This window comes from Drosophila ananassae, chromosome 3R (assembly GCF_017639315.1).
Source record: "Drosophila ananassae strain 14024-0371.13 chromosome 3R, ASM1763931v2, whole genome shotgun sequence".
NCBI lineage: Eukaryota > Metazoa > Arthropoda > Insecta > Diptera > Drosophilidae > Drosophila > Drosophila ananassae.
Genome location: NC_057930.1, coordinates 24,234,187 through 24,254,684, shown reverse-complemented (window position 1 = coordinate 24,254,684; position 20,498 = coordinate 24,234,187). Strand labels below are relative to the sequence as shown.

At 46.0% G+C, this 20,498-nt stretch overlaps 10 protein-coding genes across 11 annotated transcripts; 6 read left to right on the top strand and 4 right to left on the bottom strand.

The window, feature by feature from the left end:
- Positions 1–104: 104 nt before the first annotated feature.
- Positions 105–4,484, bottom strand: LOC6497563 (probable aconitate hydratase, mitochondrial). Its single transcript, XM_001961773.4, has 4 exons — positions 4,296–4,484; positions 1,325–2,962; positions 763–1,266; positions 105–700 (listed from the first exon to the last, which is right to left on the bottom strand). The coding sequence occupies exons 1-4, from the start codon at positions 4,326–4,328 to the stop codon at positions 512–514; spliced, it is 2,364 nt and encodes a 787-aa protein (XP_001961809.1). The 5' UTR covers positions 4,329–4,484; the 3' UTR covers positions 105–511.
- A 114-nt stretch (positions 4,485–4,598) lies between these two features.
- On the top strand, positions 4,599–6,585 carry LOC6497966 (5'-3' exonuclease PLD3). Its single transcript, XM_001961774.4, has 2 exons — positions 4,599–6,039; positions 6,095–6,585. Exons 1-2 carry the CDS (start codon positions 4,837–4,839, stop codon positions 6,362–6,364), a joined length of 1,473 nt encoding a protein of 490 aa, XP_001961810.2. The 5' UTR covers positions 4,599–4,836; the 3' UTR covers positions 6,365–6,585.
- Positions 6,519–7,036, top strand: LOC26514427 (NADH dehydrogenase [ubiquinone] 1 alpha subcomplex assembly factor 2). The gene has a single exon (XM_014906841.3). The coding sequence runs from the start codon at positions 6,519–6,521 to the stop codon at positions 6,969–6,971; it is 453 nt and encodes a 150-aa protein (XP_014762327.1). The 3' UTR covers positions 6,972–7,036.
- LOC6497562 (nucleolar complex protein 2 homolog) lies at positions 6,986–9,500 on the bottom strand. Its single transcript, XM_001961775.4, has 2 exons — positions 8,368–9,500; positions 6,986–8,311 (listed from the first exon to the last, which is right to left on the bottom strand). Exons 1-2 carry the CDS (start codon positions 9,406–9,408, stop codon positions 7,040–7,042), a joined length of 2,313 nt encoding a protein of 770 aa, XP_001961811.1. The 5' UTR covers positions 9,409–9,500; the 3' UTR covers positions 6,986–7,039.
- Positions 9,501–9,645: 145 nt separating this feature from the next.
- On the top strand, positions 9,646–12,180 carry LOC6497967 (exonuclease mut-7 homolog). Its single transcript, XM_001961776.4, has 3 exons — positions 9,646–10,599; positions 10,666–11,645; positions 11,707–12,180. The coding sequence occupies exons 1-3, from the start codon at positions 9,824–9,826 to the stop codon at positions 11,832–11,834; spliced, it is 1,884 nt and encodes a 627-aa protein (XP_001961812.1). The 5' UTR covers positions 9,646–9,823; the 3' UTR covers positions 11,835–12,180.
- LOC6497561 (5'-3' exonuclease PLD3) lies at positions 12,095–14,114 on the bottom strand. 2 transcript variants are annotated; one of them, XM_044715961.1, is made up of 2 exons: positions 12,975–14,089; positions 12,095–12,320 (listed from the first exon to the last, which is right to left on the bottom strand). In XM_044715961.1, the coding sequence occupies exons 1-2, from the start codon at positions 13,793–13,795 to the stop codon at positions 12,260–12,262; spliced, it is 882 nt and encodes a 293-aa protein (XP_044571896.1). In that variant the 5' UTR covers positions 13,796–14,089; the 3' UTR covers positions 12,095–12,259. The 2 variants fall into 2 exon arrangements, with proteins under 2 accessions (XP_044571896.1, XP_001961813.1); XM_001961777.4 differs by having other exon boundaries at positions 12,228–12,520; positions 12,575–14,114.
- A 209-nt stretch (positions 14,115–14,323) lies between these two features.
- Positions 14,324–15,592, top strand: LOC6502448 (ubiquinone biosynthesis O-methyltransferase, mitochondrial). The gene is made up of 4 exons (XM_001961778.4): positions 14,324–14,470; positions 14,522–14,707; positions 14,765–15,297; positions 15,361–15,592. Exons 1-4 carry the CDS (start codon positions 14,442–14,444, stop codon positions 15,489–15,491), a joined length of 879 nt encoding a protein of 292 aa, XP_001961814.2. The 5' UTR covers positions 14,324–14,441; the 3' UTR covers positions 15,492–15,592.
- Positions 15,482–16,188, bottom strand: LOC6497560 (M-phase phosphoprotein 6). Its single transcript, XM_001961779.4, has one exon. The coding sequence runs from the start codon at positions 16,052–16,054 to the stop codon at positions 15,563–15,565; it is 492 nt and encodes a 163-aa protein (XP_001961815.1). The 5' UTR covers positions 16,055–16,188; the 3' UTR covers positions 15,482–15,562.
- A 256-nt stretch (positions 16,189–16,444) lies between these two features.
- Positions 16,445–18,122, top strand: LOC6497968. The gene is made up of 3 exons (XM_001961780.4): positions 16,445–16,912; positions 16,975–17,862; positions 17,919–18,122. Exons 2-3 carry the CDS (start codon positions 17,314–17,316, stop codon positions 18,075–18,077), a joined length of 708 nt encoding a protein of 235 aa, XP_001961816.2. The 5' UTR covers positions 16,445–16,912; positions 16,975–17,313; the 3' UTR covers positions 18,078–18,122.
- Positions 18,123–18,250: 128 nt separating this feature from the next.
- On the top strand, positions 18,251–20,113 carry LOC6497969 (transcription factor E2F2). Its single transcript, XM_001961781.4, has 5 exons — positions 18,251–18,751; positions 18,812–18,921; positions 19,160–19,418; positions 19,501–19,846; positions 19,909–20,113. Exons 1-5 carry the CDS (start codon positions 18,458–18,460, stop codon positions 20,010–20,012), a joined length of 1,113 nt encoding a protein of 370 aa, XP_001961817.1. The 5' UTR covers positions 18,251–18,457; the 3' UTR covers positions 20,013–20,113.
- Positions 20,114–20,498: the final 385 nt, after the last annotated feature.

The window sequence follows — 20,498 nt, the reverse complement described above, 5'->3', positions numbered from 1 at the left end:
AAAGGAACTAGGATGTGCTAGGGGATCTGCTTTTAAGCAAATAATCAACATTATTGTCAGATTTTTGGTTTTCAATTGTTGGTAAATAAATTAAACGACTTTAATACGTATCATTCTGAGTTTTATTCGCACTTTATATCATATTCATCGTCGTGACCAAATTCAGAGCAGTTGGACAAATTCGCAAAAAACAAAATCAATATCGAAGGCAACATACATAGCAAGAATTAAAAACAATTGGGTATAATATATGTATATATATAAAACTTTTACAATTGCTCGGTATTTCTAGAGGTTACATAATTCACTTTGAAAACAGCACACTCGGTATACTCGAAATAAAATCTACACATTCTGAGAAAAAAATTGAATAACAATACCATAACTCGATTGCTTGCATTGCGTGACTGTGTCTCCTTTTGAGTCTGAGTGTGTTTGGTTATGATCAGGGGCAGGGATCAAGGATTCTAGATTCTGGACAGGGAGTCTTAAGTAGGTCCAGGACCCAGGTTTACTGGGCCAGCTCCTTCATGCGGTTGAGGGCGCTGCCAGCCTTGAACCAACCGATCTGCAGATCGTTCAGGGTGTGGTTCAGCTTGATCTTGTCCACCTTGTCGCCGTTCTTCACTTCGCATTCCACGGGCTTGCCGGGCGCCAGAGAGTTCAGGTTCAGCAGGGAGATCTTGCTAGTGGGCTGGATCTGTTCAAAATAAACAATTTCATTATAATTTTCAATGAAAAATATGAATATTTAAGTCCTACCTTATCGTAGTCAGCGGGATTGGCGAAGGTGAGAGGCAGGAGACCTTGCTTCTTTAAGTTAGTCTCATGGATACGAGCGAAGGACTTGACAATGATGGCGCGTCCACCAAGATGGCGGGGTTCCAGGGCGGCATGCTCGCGGGAGGAGCCCTCACCGTAGTTCTCATCACCGACGGCCACCCATTTGATGCCATTGGCCTTGTAGTCACGGGCCACATCGGGAACTCCGCCCCAAGAGCCAGTGCGCTGGTTCTTAATGTTGTTCATTTCGTTGTTCTCGTAGTTGGTGGCACCAATGAACATGTTGTTGGAGATGTTGTCCAGATGACCACGGTACTTCAGCCAAGGGCCGGCGGCCGAGATGTGATCGGTGGTGCACTTGCCCTTAACCTTGATAAGAACGGTCAGATCGGTCAGATCGCTGCCGTTCCACTTGTCGAAGGGCTCCAACAGCTGCAGGCGCTGCGACTTGGGGTCCACAGCGACTTTCACGCCATCGCCGCTCTGCAATAAAATGTTAATTTCTATACTTGCTCTTTTAAAATGATTATTGTTTACTTACGGCGGGGGGAGCGGTGTAGGTGTCCTGGCCGGGGTCGAAGCCCTGGGCGGGCAGCTCATCACCGAAGGGAGCCTTCAGCTTGAACTTCTTGCCATCGGATCCGGTGAGCTCATCGGTAAGCGGGTTGAAGTCCAGGCGACCGGCGATGGACAGAGCTGTGACCAGCTCCGGGCTGGTGACGAAGCAATGGGTGGCTGGGTTGGCGTCGTTCCTGCCAGTGAAGTTACGGTTGTAGGAGGTCACAATGGTGTTCTTGTCACCCTTCTTCACGTCCTTACGGTCCCACTGACCAATGCAAGGGCCACAGGCGTTGGCCAGCACGGTGCCGCCGAACTTGTCGAACACCTCGGAGATGCCATCGCGCTCAATGGTGGCACGGATCTGCTCCGATCCGGGAGTCACGTTGAAGGGAATCTTCGACTTCAGACCATGGCTCATGGCGTCCTTGGCGATGCTGGCACAACGACCCATGTCCTCGTACGAGGAGTTGGTGCAAGAGCCAATCAGACCAACACGGATGTCCAAGGGGTAGCCGTTCTTCTTCGAGTTTTCGCCCAGCTTGCTGATGGGGTGTCCCAAATCGGGAGTGAAAGGTCCATTCACATGGGGCTCCAGAGTGTCCAGGTTGATTTCAATCAGCTCGTCGTACTCGCAGTTCTTGTCGGCAGACAGGACCTTGCCCTGGTACTTCTGGGCCTCGGCGGCGATGCCACCACGTCCGGTGGACTTCAGGTAGTCGGCCATGCGCTGGTTGAAGGGGAACAGCGAGGTGGTGGCTCCGATCTCAGCACCCATGTTGCAGATGGTGGCCATGCCAGTGCAGGAAATGGAGTCCACACCCTTGCCGTGGTACTCAATGATGGCTCCAGTGCCACCCTTGACGGTCAGGATGTCGGCGACCTTCAGGATCACGTCCTTGGGAGAGGTCCAGCCGCTGATCTTGCCGGTGAGGTTGACACCAATCACCTTGGGGCACTTCAGCTCCCAGGGGATGTCGGCCATGACATCGACGGCATCAGCACCACCGACACCGATGCACAGACCGCCCAGACCACCACCGTTGGGGGTGTGGGAATCAGTACCGATCATCAACAGACCGGGGAAGGCGTAGTTCTCCAGGATGATCTGATGGATGATACCGCTGCCTGGCTTCCAGAAGCCCAGACCGTACTTGGCGCAGGTGGAGGCCAAGAAGTCGTACACTTCGCGATTGAGGTCCTTGGCACGGGCCAAATCCTTGGGTCCGCCGATCTGGGCCTCGATCAAGTGATCGCAGTGCACCGTCGAGGGAACAGCCACCTTCTTCAGTCCTGAGGAGATGAACTGCAGCAAGGCCATCTGGGCGGTGGCATCCTGCATAGCCACACGATCGGGACGCAGGCGCAGGTACGAGGTACCGCGGACGATGTCCTGGTTGGCCGGATCATCCAGATGGGAGTACAGCACCTTCTCGGAGAGAGTGAGGGGGCGGTTCAGGCGGCTGCGAACCACATCCAGGCGCTTGTTCAACTTCTCGTAGGGCAGGAAGACGTCCGAGTCGAACTTGGACAGAGCCACCTTCGAGGCGGAGTAGCAGGAGGCATGGAACTGGCGCACCATGGCACCCTCGGTAGCCACATGCTTGCCCAGACGGCACACCTGAAACAAAAGTCGTTTCATCAACATTCGCATCTCTTGTGTGGAAATAAAGTCAACAAGTCAAGATTAAGCAATTAGCATGGTGTCAGAGCATAGTTTAGATGTCATATTGGGTACAGTGTTGACTCATATGTTTGCTCTTCATAAGCATGTTTTATCAGAAGTCCTTTATTTGGAGTGAACACTGTTCTTTTCAGATTTGATTGATTCGAGAGGTTGCGAAATAAACACTTGATTATCATGTCACGGGCCCTCTCAACTTCAATTAGATTGGCGCTACTTTATCAGGAACTGAATAAAATCTTAATTAGCTGGGATTTCTAAAAGAGGTAGTCATGGTTTGTTCGAAAACTTTCTATATTTTAATTCAAAAACTATTAAAATGTGGAAAAAAAGTCTTTAAATATGAGGTAGTTCTATCTTAGAAGCCAGGCAGTGGCAATAACAACCTCTGTTGAAAACATTTGTTCAAATATTAACACAACTTCGAAGTGCTGTAGTTTATTTAAATATAATCCCACATCTTTAAACCCTAATCACTTTAGTTGCAAATTACTAGAATGCATCGCAATTATCCAAAGCACGTGACAAACAATTCGAGTTCATTTAAATGGCAGTTCAATTACGTCAAATAGGTCATTAACTTGTTGGCAAGCTTACAAGTACAGTGAAGCCACTCGAAAGCCCGAGAATTAGCCATGGAAAAAACCCCCACCGATGGGGCCAATGGACTACTCACTCCGTCCCACTCTCCGGCGGAGTGCGCGTGATAGTCAAGTTGGAGGAAAACAGCCTATAAACTTAATTAAGCTATATTTAGTACGACCCTATCGCAGTGTAAGTAAACCTGTCACAGATAAGACGGACCTCCCACCAAAGATATATGCTAGGGACCACCACTCCTGGTTAAATAACTGTTCGCCCCGGCGATTATGTAAATGGAAAACTGCCTTGGAGCATTGCAAATTTCTGTTAATTGCTGGATGCTCCCGATTGGCAAGGCATTCCATATCCCACCCCCTTCTGGATGCAGGGGGCAGCAGCTAGTGGCTGCCGTTCGGAATCACAATCACAATGTACTCGGTTACCTAACAACTTTTGATTTCGTTTTTAGGTTAGAAAAGCGCAATGCAAAAAGTTCCCGATTTTTCGCCACCCACATCCTGTCGAATTCTCACATAGTTTTTTACTATTTTTCGCGTTTTTTTTTTTTTTTGAGCAGTGTTCCAGTCGTTATCGCAGCTTTGATTTGGTCGCTGGTGTCTCACGTTTATATATACTTTTTCGTTGGATTATCACAACCACGGAAAAGGGCTCCAGATATGACCATTACCTGTGCCTGGGCGGTCATCAATCTTGCGGCCATTCTTCGCGTCCTTATTAGGCGATACGGAACTCAAATACGTTTGACACTCGTTGGAATTGGAATTGCACAGGCAACGTTTAAGCCGTCATCAAAATTTTCAGCCCTCTCAGCCGGAAGATTTTAATACAGACTGATTCTATTTGCTCCCGACGACGGCCGCTGCGACGCTCTGCCAGTGTGCGAGGGTGCCGCGAAAAAGCGCCATTGCAGCCACTTTGGCTTTTTTAGCGGTAGAATAAAAAGCTAAAGGGGAAAGGATATTTTTTAATTCAAATATTCAACATTTTTTATATTTCTGAATAAAGTTACTTAAAAACATATTGATGCGAAAACCTTAATAAAAACTAATATAAACAGAAGTCTTCGAGTGACTGGTTCGCTGTTCAGCACTGGCCTGGTTGTTTGCGTAGGCGGGCGGCGATTCGAAACAACTGCCCGAATAATAAATAGCTTTGGCTGGGAATATGTTTGACCAAGCCCAGTTAGAGTCAGTCTCGACTCCCTCGCCATGTCCGAGCGACGCGCCGTAAACGAAATACCGGTGGAATACCAGCCAGTGCCCAATCAACTGGGTGAACCCCCAGCATCCTCCGTATCCTGCTGCAGGCGACCGTGCAATTGCAATTTTGCAGCCCGCGATGAGCGGAAAGTGTGCTGCTGCGGTCATGGGTATATGGTGCCAGTTTTTGTGCTCTTCGTACTGGTTATGATTGTACTCCTGTTGCCCTGGGAAACCTATCACCAACGCGAGAATGCCAACGGCCCCTCTCCAGTGGAGAATCCGTTGCCATGCCAACTCGAATTGGTGGAGAGCCTGCCCTCTAGTTTAAACTATAGCCACCCCCGACTGAGAAGCACATTCGAGGCCTGGCAGCTGCTACTGGGTAAGGCGAGGACGTCGCTGGACATTGCCGCCCCCCACTGGACACTCCGGGGGTTGGATGTTAACGATAGCAGCACTCTGCCAGGAGATCACTTATTCCAGCGCCTGCTGTCTAATGGAGATGCCGGAAAACCTAAGTTGCGTCTTCGTATAGTGATGAACCGCAGCCAGCAGAGCATGTGGCATGCGGATGCCCGCATCCTATCCAACTACGGTGCTGCAGAGATTATGGCCATTAACTTCCTGCACTCCAAGCTATGGCTGGTCGATGGCCAGCATTTTTATTTGGGTAGCGCTGACATGGACTGGCGGTCGCTTACCCAGAGGAAGGAACTAGGTGTCTTGGCCCTAAACTGCCCGCATTTAGCCCAGGATCTGGTCAAGATCTTCAAGGCCTATTGGTATTTGGGAAGCAACGAGGTGCCCGAGTACTGGCCCTGGCTCTATCACACGTACATCAATCAAAAGAGGCCTCTTCTGCTGAATGTAAATAAGAACTTCACGATGCGGGCATTTGTAGCCAGTTCCCCGCCAGCAATCTCGGCCTCGGGTAGGACTCTAGAGTTGGATGCTATCTTGGGGTCCATTGAAAAAGCCTCTGAATTTATTTGTTTGTCTCTAATGGACTACAATCCGCTTTTGAGACGTGGTAGCAAGGTTGAATATTGGCCTGTCGTGGACAATGCCCTGCGGAGAGCTGCCTTGGAAAGAGGTGTGACAATCAAACTCCTCATTTCCTGGTGGAAGTACTCCGATCCTACCGAGGATCACTTCTTACGCTCGCTACAAGCTCTTAACAAAATGAACGAGGAGGTGGACATAGAAATTGTAAGATCCCAGAGTCTTTGTTAAGCTTATTAACTAGCCTCACCCTTTTCCTTAGCGCCGATACGTCGTACCCACCACAGACGAGCTGGAGAAGATTTCTGGCGGAAGAGTAAGCTGCAACTCCTACATGGTAACGGACGACCGCGTTGTTATTGGCACTTCCAGTTGGTCCGGAGAGCATTTCAGCCACGCAGCCGGAATAGGATTGTTTCTGGAGGACTTGGAATACACCAACCACAGCCTCCGCACAGACTTATTGTCCGTTTTCCAGAGGGATTGGTTCAGTCCCTTCGCTCTGCCATTAAAGCCAAATCTTAGAATTTGAATTTGGCTGTCAAAAAACGTTGAACTTTGCAACACTGCCCGGCTATCAGCTGTTCATGTCATAACAAAAGTAAATCCCAACCTCAAATAATTTCTCTCGCTAAAATAAGGTTTAAATTATAGTTATTCTCGAATAAAATTAAATAAACAAAATTATGGCAAATAAGCCTACAAGAGACGTTCTTGGGATCATATTCCAAAACTTTTGGAAGTCCCTGAGACCGCGTCAGTTCCGTGGAAACTATATTGGCGAGGACTATTTTGGCAACAAATACTACGAGATTCCGGCAAATCCTTCAATCGGAAAACGAAAGGCATCCCGCTGGTTCGAACCAGCAGACAAGGAAGCTTTTGATCAGGAACTCACCGCTGAGTGGGAGGCGTGGCTGCGAGGACGTCGGGAGGAGCCACCAACACGCGAGGAGCTGGTGAAGAATCTTCAGATCATGGAAATGAAGAAACGTAATGCCGCTGAACTGGAGGCCACTTACTCCAAGCAGAAGGATGACAAAGCAATACCCAAGCAAGTCGATGGGCCTACCATTGGAACCTACCCAAAGTACAAGGAGTACGAGTTTATACCAGGCCGAGAGCCCCCCGAGAAGTAATTCACGCACAGTACTTTGTATTTTTAGAGAATTTAATGTGTAAATATAGTTAAATGATCCTAAAATGTTTACCAATCGTTCAAGTCCAAGTCCTTAACTATGTCTACTGCTCCGCCAGCTTCGTCGTAGTCATCGCCAGCAGGTTCCTCTGCCACTGGTTGGGGTTTCTTGTCGGATTTCTTCTTCTCCTTCTTTGCCTTCTTGGACTTTGGTGGTTCCACCTCCACCTCCTCCTTTTCATCTTCATCATCTGATGCTGCCGGGAAATTATTTTCTTCTTCATCTTCAGAATCTGAGGGGAACAGTTCCACCTCGCCATTTTCATTGCGGATGGGTAGTCCTGACTTGGCGGGAAGCTTCTTCAGTTTCGGAACATCGTAGTCGGCGTTAATTTCATCCGTTTGCGCGGCCTGGCGACGTTTCTTGGTCTCGTGTGTCTTCTGCCAGCTGGAGTAGTAGATGTCCAAGGGAGTGCGTTTCAGCCGGAGTTGCTGCTCCCAGGCAGCAACTGCTGAGGAGTCCTTAAGGTCGAAGTTTACGCTGCTCTTGCCACGCTGCTGCTCCACAAAGCGACTACTTTCCTGCACCTTGTCCAGCAGCAGTTTCAGTTTGCGGGTATAGTTTGCATTCCGGCAAGTCTTCAGATAGGCTTTAATGGCCATAACGGTGGGCACAACCAGATCGGCAAAGGCCAGAGAAGCGGACTCATGGGCAAGGTACTCAAGTAATAGGCCACAAACCTGCTCGATGACTTCGTCCCGGAACCCGTTCTCCGACAACTGCGCCTTGTTAAGCCTCAGCACGCATGTGAACTGCAGAGGTTTCATGGACACTGCTGTGTGCTTGCGGTTAAAAGTATTGCTCTTTAAAACCTCCACAATCAGAGGAAGCACCGGTATATATGTGTTCGTCTCCCTGCCCAATGAGATGAGGGTCTGCAGACAGTGGAAACGCAGTGGAAAGTATTGGGCTGTGGGTATCAACCGAATCACTCCAGTCGCAATAGTGACAAGCGGGTACACTAGCGGTTGAAGCTGTGGCTTGTTGGCACTCGCACCCAGAAGATCCGACCACAGGCGGAGGGAATTAATAAACTGCCAGTTGTAGACTGCCTGGAAACTGTCCTTTTTCTTTAGGATGACTGCGTTTCGCAGATGGATGGCTAGTTGTCGGATGTAGAGGAAGGCGTGTTGATAGGTCACATTCAGGTCCAGAGCAAACATCTCCACCAGCGAACGTCGCATGAAGTTTATGCCCGGCAGAGTGTTCGGGGATACGAATTTCGAGTTCCGCACGTAAGCCAAGTACATGGCTTTGAGCACGTGGTTCAGCATAGTGGCCTGAAAATCATAAAACATATTAGTAACGAGCTTTGGATCAATTTGAATGCACCTACCTGCTGCTTTCTTGTTATTTTCAAAATGCAGAGGAAAGCGAGAACTCGAACAGTTTCGTCCCCAGTGGCCCAGAGCACGATCAGACGCTTCAAAATCGTCTTGCCGAGGGCAGTGAAGGGCGTCACCATGCCGGCCATTTGATGCAAGTGCTTGAGAAGCACACCCAGAATGTTGGCGCTCGACACCTGCTCCACGAGGCGAATTAAGTCCGTAAGGTAATAGCGGAGGCAACCGCGCACCTTAACCCACTTCTTATACTTGTGGAGGGGCAGGCTACTGTTCGCCTTCACACCCAGCACCCGGATGATGGCGGGCTGTAGGTGGAGGACGCACAGTTGAATCACTCCGTTAAAAGCGGATGCTCCGACGACTTTAAACGCGGCGGCATTTGGCTGGTTTTCGCCACCATCAGCACCATCGGCTGATATGCTGGCCAAGGCGGAATTGAAGGCCTGTATCACCTTGCGCACTATGTCTATGGAGACGTTGGGCTGGGCCAACTGCTGCTCCCATTGGCGGAGCAGGTTGAGAGTGATTTTCTGCGTGCCTCCACTGGCTGCTTCGTCATCTTCTGCCTCGTCCTCAAAATCGCTCTCATCGCTGGCCACGGCCAAGTCCTCATTGGGCTTGTGGTATTTTTCTTCATCCTCCTCATCATCCTCGCTTTCATCAGCCTTTTCTTTAACAGTCTCCGGCTTCGCCTCCTCATCCTCCTCATCGTCGTCGTCGCTATCAAGCAGGTTAAAATCCAGAAGTTGCTGGTCGTTCTTTTTAAGGAAATCGTAGAACTCTGGATCTAAGTCCTTGAGTCCTTCCAATTCCTCCTTGTGTGTTTTCTTCGATCCTTTCTTTGCAGTTTTTCCATTTTTAACTACGGAAGTGGGTTTCTGTTTTGGTTTCTTGGAGATCACCTCTTCCTCGGTAGTGTTTCGGGCCTTCTTTGATACGGCCTTTTTAAGGGCTTCCTTGGGGAGCTTCTTCTTGGAGATACCTGGCTTAGGTTTGCCCAAAACCTTTGATTTTTTCGTAGACAGTTTCATTTTTACGCCACAGAACTAAAACAAAAATGCACGTGTGCCGCCAGTAGGGCTGCCATATGGTAGGCAGACTTATGTTTTGGGTGGCAGTGTTGCCGTATCGACAAAATCAAAACATTGGAAAATACAAATACAATTACAAGAGAAAAAGCAATCAAAATAAATAGATTAAACTTTATAAATAGATAGAAATAAGATAGAATAACCTGTCAAATAAAAATAACTTCATATGGACTTCAATTAGTTCATCAAACAGCTCGTCGCGTAGCACTCTCCAATTCTGTCAAGTTGCCAGCCCCGATTTTGTTGTTGTGCGACTCGGCAAGTCGCTGCGAAACTTTTATCTGTCGATTAAAACACGAATTTATTATTGCACTTTTTTCATCATCTCGTTTCGGCTTGAAAGCCCCCCGGTGCAATGGCGCACAAGAAGCACATGCGGAAAGCTATCCCTGCCGGCTTCGAGTCCGAGGAGGAGGAGGAGGAGTTGCACGGCATGATGGGTAACTTAAAGATCAAAAAGTTGGAGGACATCACAACAGGTGCCGGAATCAACGGTAGAGACTTTGATGCATCGCTGGACCTGGATGCGCATTTGTTTTTTGAGGAGTTCCGCGAGAAATGGAACAAGTACTGCAGGAACAAGTCGCCGCATTTTGGTCCGGAGTTCGGGAATGCGCTCCTCGTTCATCACAATCCACTACTGTTGGCCCTTAAATTGTTCGCCAACTGCCCGGACAGCAGCCACATCAAGCCCAGAAGCTTGTCGCACTTTGTGCTGGACACAGTGTGCAAACTGCAAAAGGACTATCCGCACATTGGGGAGAAGTGTGATCCGAACACCAGCATGACGGCCTTCAACTTTGTGAAGACCTCCAATCTGCTGGCCCTAAACAATGCTGTGATTGAGGCATATAGCCTGCACACGATTTGTGACCTGCTGCTGCCAAAGTTGCGCGAACTTCTTGGCGAAGGACATCTCAAAGAAGTCACCCATTGGGCCATAAGCCTGCGGCTGACGCACGAGTTCGATATGCTGGAGTTGGCCTTTCCACTTGTAGCCGTGGAGAAGCTGCCACTGGCCGAGGAGTTACTGGACCAAGCCGTCCAGCAACGTCAGCCGTTTGTCAAGTTTCTCGACTCGCTCCTACAAATGGACAAGCCAGTCATCGAAATGTGCGAGCATTTTCTACAGTGAGTAATAAACGAGTCCTTAACTACCCTAAACTATTATTTCAAGTCCACTTGTCCTCTTTTCAGCCGATACAAGAACATAAAGATCTCCCATCAGGTGCTTACATACCGGCCGATTGCCAAAGTTGTGGCCCGGTTGGCGAAGAAGTACGGCTTCGACGATTCAGTGACCCCCAATTACAAGTTGACCAAAACTTGCGGCTACCTGCACTTTCTATACAGAGATTACGCTAAGGATCGAATCAACCAACCCAGCTTCCGAGAGCTGGTGAACGTCCACGCTTACAACTATGCTCTGCGCAAGGACTTTGTATGGTACGTGGCCGCGGCCCAGGCGCGTAATGAGGCCATCTATTGGTACAAAGAGTTCAAACTGCATCCGAGCGACTGCCCTCCGGATATCAAAGCCCACATTTCTAATATGGGAAGAGGTGTTGCCCACCATGTCCCGAATGCATCTTCGAACGGAACGGAAGCCAACAGCTGTGAAGTGTACCTGACCATTGACTTGCCGGTCGAGTCGCTCATCATCATCGATACGGCGGTGAAGTTCGACGAAATGCTGAACGATCTTCAGCGCCAGCAAACCATATATCTGGACTCGGAGTGGTTGCAGAACATATGCGGAGAGAGTCAACTGTGCCTGCTCCAGATCGCCACCGATCAGTTCGTTTATCTCATTGATTGTCTGGCTCGCGAGAGCATCCAACCGGAGCAGTGGCGCCTATTAGGATCCAAAGTATTCAACAATGTGAATATCCTTAAGGTGGGCTTCTCCATGGCCTGCGATCTTAGCGTTTTGCAGCGATCCCTTCCGCTACAACTGCGTCTGCATACTCCGCATCACTACTTGGACCTGCGTAGCCTCTGGCTGCAGCTAAAAAAACAGCACACCGGCGTGGAGTTGCCCTTCGGCAATATAAACAGGGCCGGTGGGGCACTTTCGGATCTCTCGTTTCTGTGTCTCGGCAAAAAGCTGAACAAATCCAACCAGTGCTCCAACTGGACAAATCGACCCTTGCGCCACGAACAGATAATCTATGCGGGTGAGTGCGAACTTTGACCTTTATCCACTTTCCTATCTATATGTTGAAACATACTTCACAGCCATTGACGCCCGGTGCTTGTTTCTAATCTTCAAAACCCTGCAAGCTCGCATCCCCATGCTGAACAAGGTGATCGAGAAGAGCATCGCTACCAACAATTTTCTCAAGCGAGGCGCCAACGTAAAATGAGGCGCCATCATCTGCAACTAAACTCATCTTGCAGCAGGACTCTCACGCAGCGGAAGGGACGTATACTCCGCCTAAAAAAAAGTATTTAAGTTAAAGTTGAAATCGGAATGTAGTGATTACCAAGACAGCTTAATCGGAAATGGCTGGTACAAATTATTAACCGATCCATGTATAACGTATTTTATTTAAAAACAAACAACTTATTTTCTGTAAATAGTATTTAAACTTAAAATATTCCACTTCAGAGTACACCAATTGAATTGTATTTTCTGTTGCAATCATAAAACGAATTTTTTATTTAACGCATAATCAAAAGTTAATAAAAGCAATGGATAAAGTTATAGAATTTGTAGGACTTGATTGGCAATCAATGTTTAAGAATACAATCAACAATTTAAGAGTGTAATAACGATATGAATGGGTGTTTATTCAAATGGATGGGCATAGGGACTACTCCAATCACGCTCGAACACATCGCGAAGATCGCTCCTCAGATTTTTTGTGCTTTCCGTCTCGTGCGTTTCGCTCAGCACAAAGCCAATGCCCGCAGTGTCCGTGAAGTAGTCTCCGCTCCAATTAGAGGTGCCAATATAGGCGACGCGATCCGTTACCATGTACTTGTTGTGGTTGACACGGCCGTATGGAATCTTTTCCTGGTTCTCAGTCCCATTCACAATAAAGCGTCGCTAAAATAATACTCTTATTAAATATGTTTGGATAAAAAGTTGCGAGAGACTTACAATTTGTATATCAATGTTGTCCTTTTTCGAGGCAATATCCAGTAAGGACTTGAGGTACCGATCTTCGCTAGGATTAGAGTGCTTCCACCATGAGATTAGCAGCTTGACAACTACTCCACGCTCCACAGCCGCACGACGTAGAGCATCATCTATGAATGGCCAGTAGCGGTGGTTCTTCTCGTAGATAATTAACGGATAGTAGTCCATCACCGCGATGTTTATGTACGTTATGGCCGTGTTGATGGTGTTTAGAATGGCGTCCAGGTCATGGGTGCGTCCCCAGGCCGAAAGAGGTGGTGGGGAACTGGATAAATACCCCTCCATACTGGTGTTCCTGTTTAAATTAATGGACATAGGACTTTTCACATTATAATTGGTGCTATAGTCGTAGTCCCATGACGAAGGCACACCTGAACCCTCGTGGGTACCCAAGTACCAGTAAGCTTTAAAGATTTTTGCTACGTCGCGGGTCAATGCCGGACAGTTCTGGACAAGCACACCCATCTCCTTCACCTGGGTTAGTGCTCGCCAGTCCATATTGGCGCTTCCCAAATAAAAGTGCTGGTCGTCCACGATCCACAACTTGGTGTGAAGAACTCCGCTGCCAAAATACTTGGGAAAGGAGAGGGTCACCACCTCAGCAGCTCCATTGCTGGAAAGCATTTTTGTATTAGAGTCGGGGGACACACTGGACGGTTCGCTCTGGGCTATACGAATTTGAAGCCTAGGCGTTTGGCTGCCTCCATTACCGTTAGCCATCAGCTTAGAAAATATGTCTTCGCCCGGCTGGGAACTGTTGTCCGTCTCCCCGGGCGTGTCCGCGGCTGTCATGGTCCAATAGAAGGAAGCAATATCAAGGGAAGTTTTGGCGTTTCCCAGCAATTGCTGCCAGGCTTCATAAGTACTCAGGAATCGCGGACTGTTGGCGGGATAGGTCAGTCCAATGGGAATGGTCTCTACCAGCTGGATATCACAGTCGAACTTTTCGCCCAATCCATGTCCCCTGCCGCCATGATATTGATGAAGTCGGGGACGCGGCTGAAAGAACGAGGATCCGAGGAATAGAAGCAAAAACATGGTCACCATCATCATCTGTGCCGCCTGGTGATGATTGGCTGTGGCGGGTGCCGGCCGTACCGGCTCCGGCTCCGAGTCCTTGGGGGTTGAAACGGCATTCTCCACATCTGATTCCTGGTTTTCCAGGGTCTTGTACTGCACCATGGCGTTAATTCGTCCGATCCGCGATTATTGTAAATTTTCTTGTGTTATCTTTATCGATATGATAGGTGATAAGCTGGTAGTTCACACTTGAATAACTGCAAAAAGAATAATGACAAAGAACCGGCGATCGGAGCAGCTCCGCTTTCAAAAACTTTGGAGAGCGGAGTCCATCCACTCTCTCTCTCGACGTATGTATGTATGTATATATTAGTTCAGAGGCGCAGGTGGTAAAGGGTTAGGATGATCGACTAGGAAGTCAAGCTTCGAAAATATATTTATGTAATATACGTTAGGATTGATGTGGCTACTATGGCAAGGGCTACTTAGGTATGTAGGATTTGATATTTATTTAATGGGAATATTAGAACAAACTTTAAAAAAAAAAGCGCATACTATTAGGCTTATAGAATTTTAATAAGTAAAAATAGAAAAATAATATAAAGATCTCGAAAAAACTTAAGTTAAGGTAAACAAAATATAAAAAAAAGTTTTATCTTATGGAGAGTTTAACTAAAATTGGAACAAAATTAAAAATATTTAAGAAAATAGGCTTTTTAAGGGGGACTCTGACTACGCCTCTTGTGTTTACAGTTGCAACAAAACAAAAGTCAGCTGTTTTTTATCGAGCATTTGTGTTTTGTTCAAAATGCTGCGAAGCTCGCTGTTCGCCAATGGGTAATAATTTAAAATAAATATAAATATCAAATTACAATTCTGGCATTCCAGCAAGCTGAGACAATCGTTGTCCAGTATTCTGGCAACAAAAGCCGCCAGAAAGAGCAGCAGCACAGCGACGCCGCCACCAATCGACGCCGGCACCCAAAAAGAGGTGCGACATCACGAGAATCATGCTTCAGAATGGTGGAACCAAAATGGCACTATGAGTGCTCTGCATGCTCTCAATGAGATACGGTGGGTAAGCCACAAGATCTGGAGTCTTCAGAGTACTAACTATCCAATTCCTTAAAGAGTTCCCTTCATACGCGATGGCATGGTGGCGCGCGGGACAGTGAAACCTGGTTACGTAAACACCACAAGAGTTTTGAACGGACAGCGCATTCTAGAGGTAGGCTGCGGTGGCGGCTTGCTAACAGAGCAACTGGCGCGCCTCGGTGCTCAGGTTACGGGCATAGATCTTGGAGAGAAACTCATTGAAGCGGCTCGCACCCACCTCGAGTGCTCCAGTCCCGAACTGACCAACAATGTGGCCTACATAATAGAGCCGGTGGACCAGCACGCCAAGACCAATTGCGAGTGCTATGATGCTGTGATTGTATCCGAGGTGCTGGAGCACGTGGACGACAAAGTGGCACTGCTGGAGGCCAGCGTACGAACCTTGAAGCCGGGTGGCTCAATATTTATAACAACCTTGAACAAAACGCTTCCCATGTGGTTTGGCGGCGTTATTCTGGGCGAGTATGTGCTCAGTTTGGCGCCTAAGGGAACCCATCACTGGGACAAGATGATATCGCCCCTGGATGTGCAGCGTATTTTGGATACAAGTAAGCTTCTTCTCAAGATTTTATCCTCTAGACGTATTCAATTTATTCCAAACTAACCCCCAGTGAACTGCCAGACTATACTGGTCAATGGCAGCACCTACGACTTTTGGAGCAACACCTGGCGCTGGATAAACAGCACCCAGATGTGCTACGCCCTACACGCAGTGAAGCAGCCGCTAAGCGATTGTAATTAAAATCAAATATATTTTAGTTAACTTTAACTAGTTCTAGATCAGAATAACAGAGTAAATAGGAAGTGCATAAATTAATCGTCGTCCGGACGAGGTTTTCTGAATTGTGCCTTGTGGTGATTTTTATGGGGGTGGTTGTCTGAGTCGCCGTTCTGCTTTCTCTTGAGGTCCTTCTTAGTGCTGAACTTCTTGCCCATGCTACTGGTTAGGGCAGGCGCCTTGTTGGCGTAGTACGTCTTGGCCATGTCCTGGTCCGAAACCTCTTTGGGTTGCTCCGGTTTCTTAAGCCTCTGCTTCTCAGTCTGCTCCTGTTCCATGAGCTGTTCAATTTCGGGATTCATTCCACGAAAACTCAGACGGCCGTCGATGAGACCAGCGCAGATAGAGTAACTCGGCTCCACGATATAATTCGAGTTGGAGTTCAGCATCTTTTCGTTAATTTCATTGGAGTACAGTGCCCGGCTCTGCTCATCGGCGGTCTCTTTGTCCACTTTCGCCTTGGTGCGCTGCATGAACTTCATGTCCAGCACTCCGCGGGAAAGTTTCGGCTTAGATTTGGAAGGCATTTTAATTGTCACTTATAAACTTATAGATGAAGTATTTTCCACTAACAATCTGGCCCAGGCACGTTGTTTTTCGTAAAAACAGAACTTGGGAACAAAACAAACGCAAAAAAGTGTTGGAAAATGACGGTGGTGGGGGAAAGAAAACGTGGCGGCACGTGGATGTTTCAAATAAATATTTAAAAATGCGTTTTTGAATATCGGAAACATCAATTGAGATTTATTTTTAATTTATGATGATTCAGCTCACAACCATAATCACATTTTTAAGTCAACTTAAAGATTTAAATTATAAAAAGCTTAAAACATTTTTTTTTTTTTTATTTTTTAAAATTAAATTCCTAAAAGAGTCCTATAAACATTGAAAAATATTCATTTAATACATTTTACAATAACAAAAGCAAGCTTCGTTTTTCCGTTTTTCTTTTTTGGCCCTTTATGAAAATAAAAACTGTCCTCAAGATGAGCAAATCAAAGCGTTCTAGCAATCATCAATCTATCCGAGTAGCGAAATCTCTTTATCCTTCCAGCCAAAGATATAGATCCAATCCATATAGTATATTTGCCAAAAAAGGAAATGCAGTTACATTGATTCGCTTTTATGCAGGACACGAGTGCCTATGGAATCGTGAGAGCGAAGACTACTTTAACCAAAACAAGAAACAAGCTCTTTGGGAATGGATTGCTCGACAATTTGGCGGAAAACTGACCAGACACCAGGTGGAATATGAGGCAAAGTTTCTACACAAACAAGCTTTGCAGGAACTAAATAGGATACATAGATGTCAGGAAAACGGATTGCCCGGAAAATCTAACTTTGACCTTCTGAATGAATTCTGGTTCCTTATGCCAAATGCACAGGTACAAAAAATGAAAAAAATAATAATTTAAAGCATTTATTATTTATATTTCTCACGTTTTAGTTGAAGGAGAGCTGTTTAGGATTTTGTCAAAGTACGGCGGAAAATAATCTCCAAACCAAAAACAACACACAGGGCGAGGATGATTTAACGGTATTTTGCAATAGACTAAGGGAAGAACTTTCTCAACTTCCGTCATATATTCGTTTGCATACCCAAAAGAAGATCCTTTTGATAATGCAAAGGTCAAAAGGAGGAGTTGATCGTGATTATCAGACCGTACCGGATCAAATAGTTCCTGAACCTTCAAAAAAATTTGTTAGCTGGAACTTGGCATCGAATTTATGAAGCTCGCTGACTAGTTGGCAAAGTATATCCTGTCAAAATTAATTATGTAAAACAATGTCCCACTCTAGTTTCATGGGCAGCATGAAGAAGAACTACAACAGTCTGATCCATATATTCTCAAAATCCGATTCCGACACTGAGAGAATCCCTCAGAGACCCAATGCATTCAATGTGAAGTTGAATCGAAGGCTCAAATTTCCTTTCCTGCTCGCACAAAAGGAAGTGGTGTCTCAATTGATAGACCTTTATCGCCAGAACGAATGTCTATGGAATCCAAACTGTCCGGATTATAAGAGCGCAGAGTATCAGGAGCAAGTCTGGCGCAATATAGCCATGGCAATAGATGTCAACATGCCAGTGGTTGAGGTGAAGCGGAAGGTGCAAGTTCTAAGAAATAAGTGGGAAGCTTTAAAGGAGTCTCCGTTGCCCAAAATGCTGCATTTTCCGGATTTCGCGTTTTTAACGGATGAAAGCAATGGACAAAAGGATCGCATGGGATCTGGCAGTGATAAAACAAACTCTGAATCTAAAATATTGGTCTTAACTGAAAACCAGGAGCTGGAACATAATAATAAGGCCCAGCACATTGCCAATCTGTGTGAGGTAAATAACTCCTGTATATCTTCCAAAGCAATTTCATTCAAAAGTTATCCCTTTAGGTAATTCGGATTGACTTGGAGCAGTTCAGTGATGAATTGTTTTTCGAGGCCAAGTGGAAAATCCTTGATGTCTTGCGGGACACACAACTAAAACAATTGCGTTTATTTCGCGACAACGAAGGGACAAATGCAGATGACTCAAATACAAGCAGCCTATAAAAATTCAACCCAAATAAAGTAATCCGACTGATGCAAACTGATTAATTTCGACTAGTTTTATTAATTTATCTTATTTTGTATGGATATACACTTATTTTAAAATGACAGTTTGAATTTTAGAGGCAGTGCTACAAAGAACAGACATATCGATAGATCGATAACTATCGCACAGCGGCAGCGTCACTTTACCACACTGAACTGAAGTCGGAATAGAGGGAGAATGAAAAAAGTGACATAAATGGCGGAAACCTCAAGCGCCAACATTTGGATTTAATTTGGATTTTTCGCACCAACCATACAGTAGCTTCAAGTGTTGAAGTATTGCAGCTATTCGAAGTGTCATCAAAACCAAAGCTGAGAGGACCAATCGACTGCCGGCGATGTACAAGCGCAAATCGACGAGTATTGTGAAAAGGGACAGTACCTCCGTTGCAGGCCAGTCCACCACCACGATGAGCGCCAGCAGTGGAAACAACACCGCCGACTTGGATGTGGATATGGATGACGCCCATATGGAAATATCTATGGATCCGCCCACGCCGCTTAAGTCCCCGTCGCATTCGCAATCTCACATTGTGCCTAGCCAGCAACGTTCCGTGGGTTCGCTGGTCTCGCTCACCCAAAAATTCGTGGAGCTGATGAAGTCCAACGGCGGCTCTATAGATCTCAAAGCGGTAAGACTCTTAAAATGTCTGTTTTTTCCTCATATTAATAATATTACCGTATTTGTTCAGGCCACCAAAATCCTGGATGTTCAGAAGCGGCGCATATACGATATCACCAATGTGTTGGAGGGCATTGGCCTGATTGATAAAGGCAGACACAGCGCCCTAGTGCGGTGGCGGTAGGTGCTCATTTGCATTATGGGGGCTTATATGTACAACTCGATTCCCATGTTAAGTTTTAAGGAAATGAACAATAAGTAGCCTTCAGATGGAAGGTTTTAGTCAGATAGATGACGGCACATATCTTTATTCATTTAGTTGTGTTTTCCGATAATGCGTTTGAAGATATTTATTTATATAAATTGTAGACCTTTCCCCACTTTCTAATAACCTTACCAACTTATTTACTTCTTAAAGCGGAGGGGGCTTCAACAATGCCAAGGACCAAGAGGATTACGACTTAGCCCGCGGTCGCACCAGCCACTTAAAACAGTTGGAGGACGATCTGGACAAACAACTGGAGTATGCTCAACGTAACTTGGGCTATGTGATGCAAGACCCTTCCAATAGATCCTATGCGTATTTAACACGTGACGATCTGTTGGAGGTCTATGGTGATGACTCCGTTTTCACTATACCCAACTATGACGAGGAGGTTGAGATACAACGCAACGATGTAAGATGTCCTACTTCAAATTATTTTCACAACTTAAAAAAATTACTAATAAAAATAAAATTTGAAAAACTTTTCTTCGCAGAGTGAGTTGCGTGTCTCCCTGGACAATGGCAGCACGATCGACGTTCGTCTGGTGACAAATCAAGGTAAAAGCACAACCAATCCGCACGACGCCGGAGGGTTCTTTGACTACCGCAGACTCGACACGCCCTCACCCTCCACGTCGTCACACTCCAGCGACGATGGCCATACTTCTGGGCCGGCAGGTTCGGGTAACGTTATAACCGACGAACACACCTACTCTTGCAATCCCGAAATGAAGGACGAGATGAAACTGCTGGAGAATGAACTGACCGCGAAGATTATCTTTCAGAATTACCTGTCGGGGCACTCGCTGCGGCGATTCTACCCCGACGATCCCAATTTAGGTGTGTTAACTTATAACTATTTAATTAATTTATGTTTACAAACGTTCTTCTTATTTTTTTAGAAAACCCTCCGTTGGTTCAGCTAAATCCACCCCAAGATGATTTTAATTTTGTTTTAAAGAGCGATGAAGGTATCTGCGAACTTTTTGACGTACAATGCTCATAACTGCGGGACGGGACTTACAAATAACAAATTGTATTTAAGCTGGCCGCGTGCGTTGTGCAAATATTTATGATTAGTACAATTTTGACCTTTAAACATCTTAATACCATGTAGACGTTTTAATTAGTTTAATTCAATGTAATTTTGGCATTCTTACAGAAAATAACAATAAATTAATAAGCTATAAGTGCTCTTGGGTCGAAAGGCACACACTTATATTTTTACCAATAAAAAATAAACTGATTTTTATTAAATTATGGATTTTTTCCTTAAGCTCGTTCTAAAAAAGGATCTTTTTTAGATTTGTGACTAAGTGTACTTTATTTTCAAAAGACAGAGAAAGATTTTGACAGAGGAAATCTATTACCTAAATTTAGATTAAAATAAATAACTTATTTATCTAAACTTTAGATTCAAAAGTTTATGTATATAATGTCTATAGATAAGTTGTATGAGTACTAAGAGAAATAAAAACTTTTAAATAAAAAA

Bases quoted from the DNA above. Each gene is read 5' to 3' on its own strand.
- LOC6497563 (XM_001961773.4), bottom strand. From the start codon at position 4,328: ATGGCCGCAAGATTGATGACCGCCCAGGCACAG. The intron at 1,267-1,324 runs GTAAGTAAACAA...ATTTTATTGCAG, and splicing joins CCTACACCGCTCCCCCCGCC to AGCGGCGATGGCGTGAAAGT. The intron at 701-762 runs GTAGGACTTAAA...TATTTTGAACAG, and splicing joins ATCCCGCTGACTACGATAAG to ATCCAGCCCACTAGCAAGAT.
- LOC6497966 (XM_001961774.4), top strand. From the start codon at position 4,837: ATGTCCGAGCGACGCGCCGTAAACGAAATACCGGTGGAATACCAGCCA. The intron at 6,040-6,094 runs GTAAGATCCCAG...CCTTTTCCTTAG, and splicing joins AGGAGGTGGACATAGAAATT to CGCCGATACGTCGTACCCAC.
- LOC26514427 (XM_014906841.3), top strand. From the start codon at position 6,519: ATGGCAAATAAGCCTACAAGAGACGTTCTTGGGATCATATTCCAAAAC.
- LOC6497562 (XM_001961775.4), bottom strand. From the start codon at position 9,408: ATGAAACTGTCTACGAAAAAATCAAAGGTTTTGGGCAAACCTAAGCCA. The intron at 8,312-8,367 runs GTAGGTGCATTC...TATGATTTTCAG, and splicing joins AAATAACAAGAAAGCAGCAG to GCCACTATGCTGAACCACGT.
- LOC6497967 (XM_001961776.4), top strand. From the start codon at position 9,824: ATGGCGCACAAGAAGCACATGCGGAAAGCTATCCCTGCCGGCTTCGAG. The intron at 10,600-10,665 runs GTGAGTAATAAA...TCCTCTTTTCAG, and splicing joins ATGTGCGAGCATTTTCTACA to CCGATACAAGAACATAAAGA. The intron at 11,646-11,706 runs GTGAGTGCGAAC...CATACTTCACAG, and splicing joins CGAACAGATAATCTATGCGG to CCATTGACGCCCGGTGCTTG.
- LOC6497561 (XM_001961777.4), bottom strand. From the start codon at position 13,795: ATGGTGCAGTACAAGACCCTGGAAAACCAGGAATCAGATGTGGAGAAT. The intron at 12,521-12,574 runs GTAAGTCTCTCG...GTATTATTTTAG, and splicing joins ACAACATTGATATACAAATT to CGACGCTTTATTGTGAATGG.
- LOC6502448 (XM_001961778.4), top strand. From the start codon at position 14,442: ATGCTGCGAAGCTCGCTGTTCGCCAATGG. The intron at 14,708-14,764 runs GTGGGTAAGCCA...AATTCCTTAAAG, and splicing joins CATGCTCTCAATGAGATACG to AGTTCCCTTCATACGCGATG. The intron at 15,298-15,360 runs GTAAGCTTCTTC...ACTAACCCCCAG, and splicing joins GCAGCGTATTTTGGATACAA to TGAACTGCCAGACTATACTG.
- LOC6497560 (XM_001961779.4), bottom strand. From the start codon at position 16,054: ATGCCTTCCAAATCTAAGCCGAAACTTTCCCGCGGAGTGCTGGACATG.
- LOC6497968 (XM_001961780.4), top strand. From the start codon at position 17,314: ATGTCCCACTCTAGTTTCATGGGCAGCATGAAGAAGAACTACAACAGT. The intron at 17,863-17,918 runs GTAAATAACTCC...TTATCCCTTTAG, and splicing joins ACATTGCCAATCTGTGTGAG to GTAATTCGGATTGACTTGGA.
- LOC6497969 (XM_001961781.4), top strand. From the start codon at position 18,458: ATGTACAAGCGCAAATCGACGAGTATTGTGAAAAGGGACAGTACCTCC. The intron at 18,752-18,811 runs GTAAGACTCTTA...GTATTTGTTCAG, and splicing joins GCTCTATAGATCTCAAAGCG to GCCACCAAAATCCTGGATGT. The intron at 18,922-19,159 runs GTAGGTGCTCAT...TACTTCTTAAAG, and splicing joins AGCGCCCTAGTGCGGTGGCG to CGGAGGGGGCTTCAACAATG.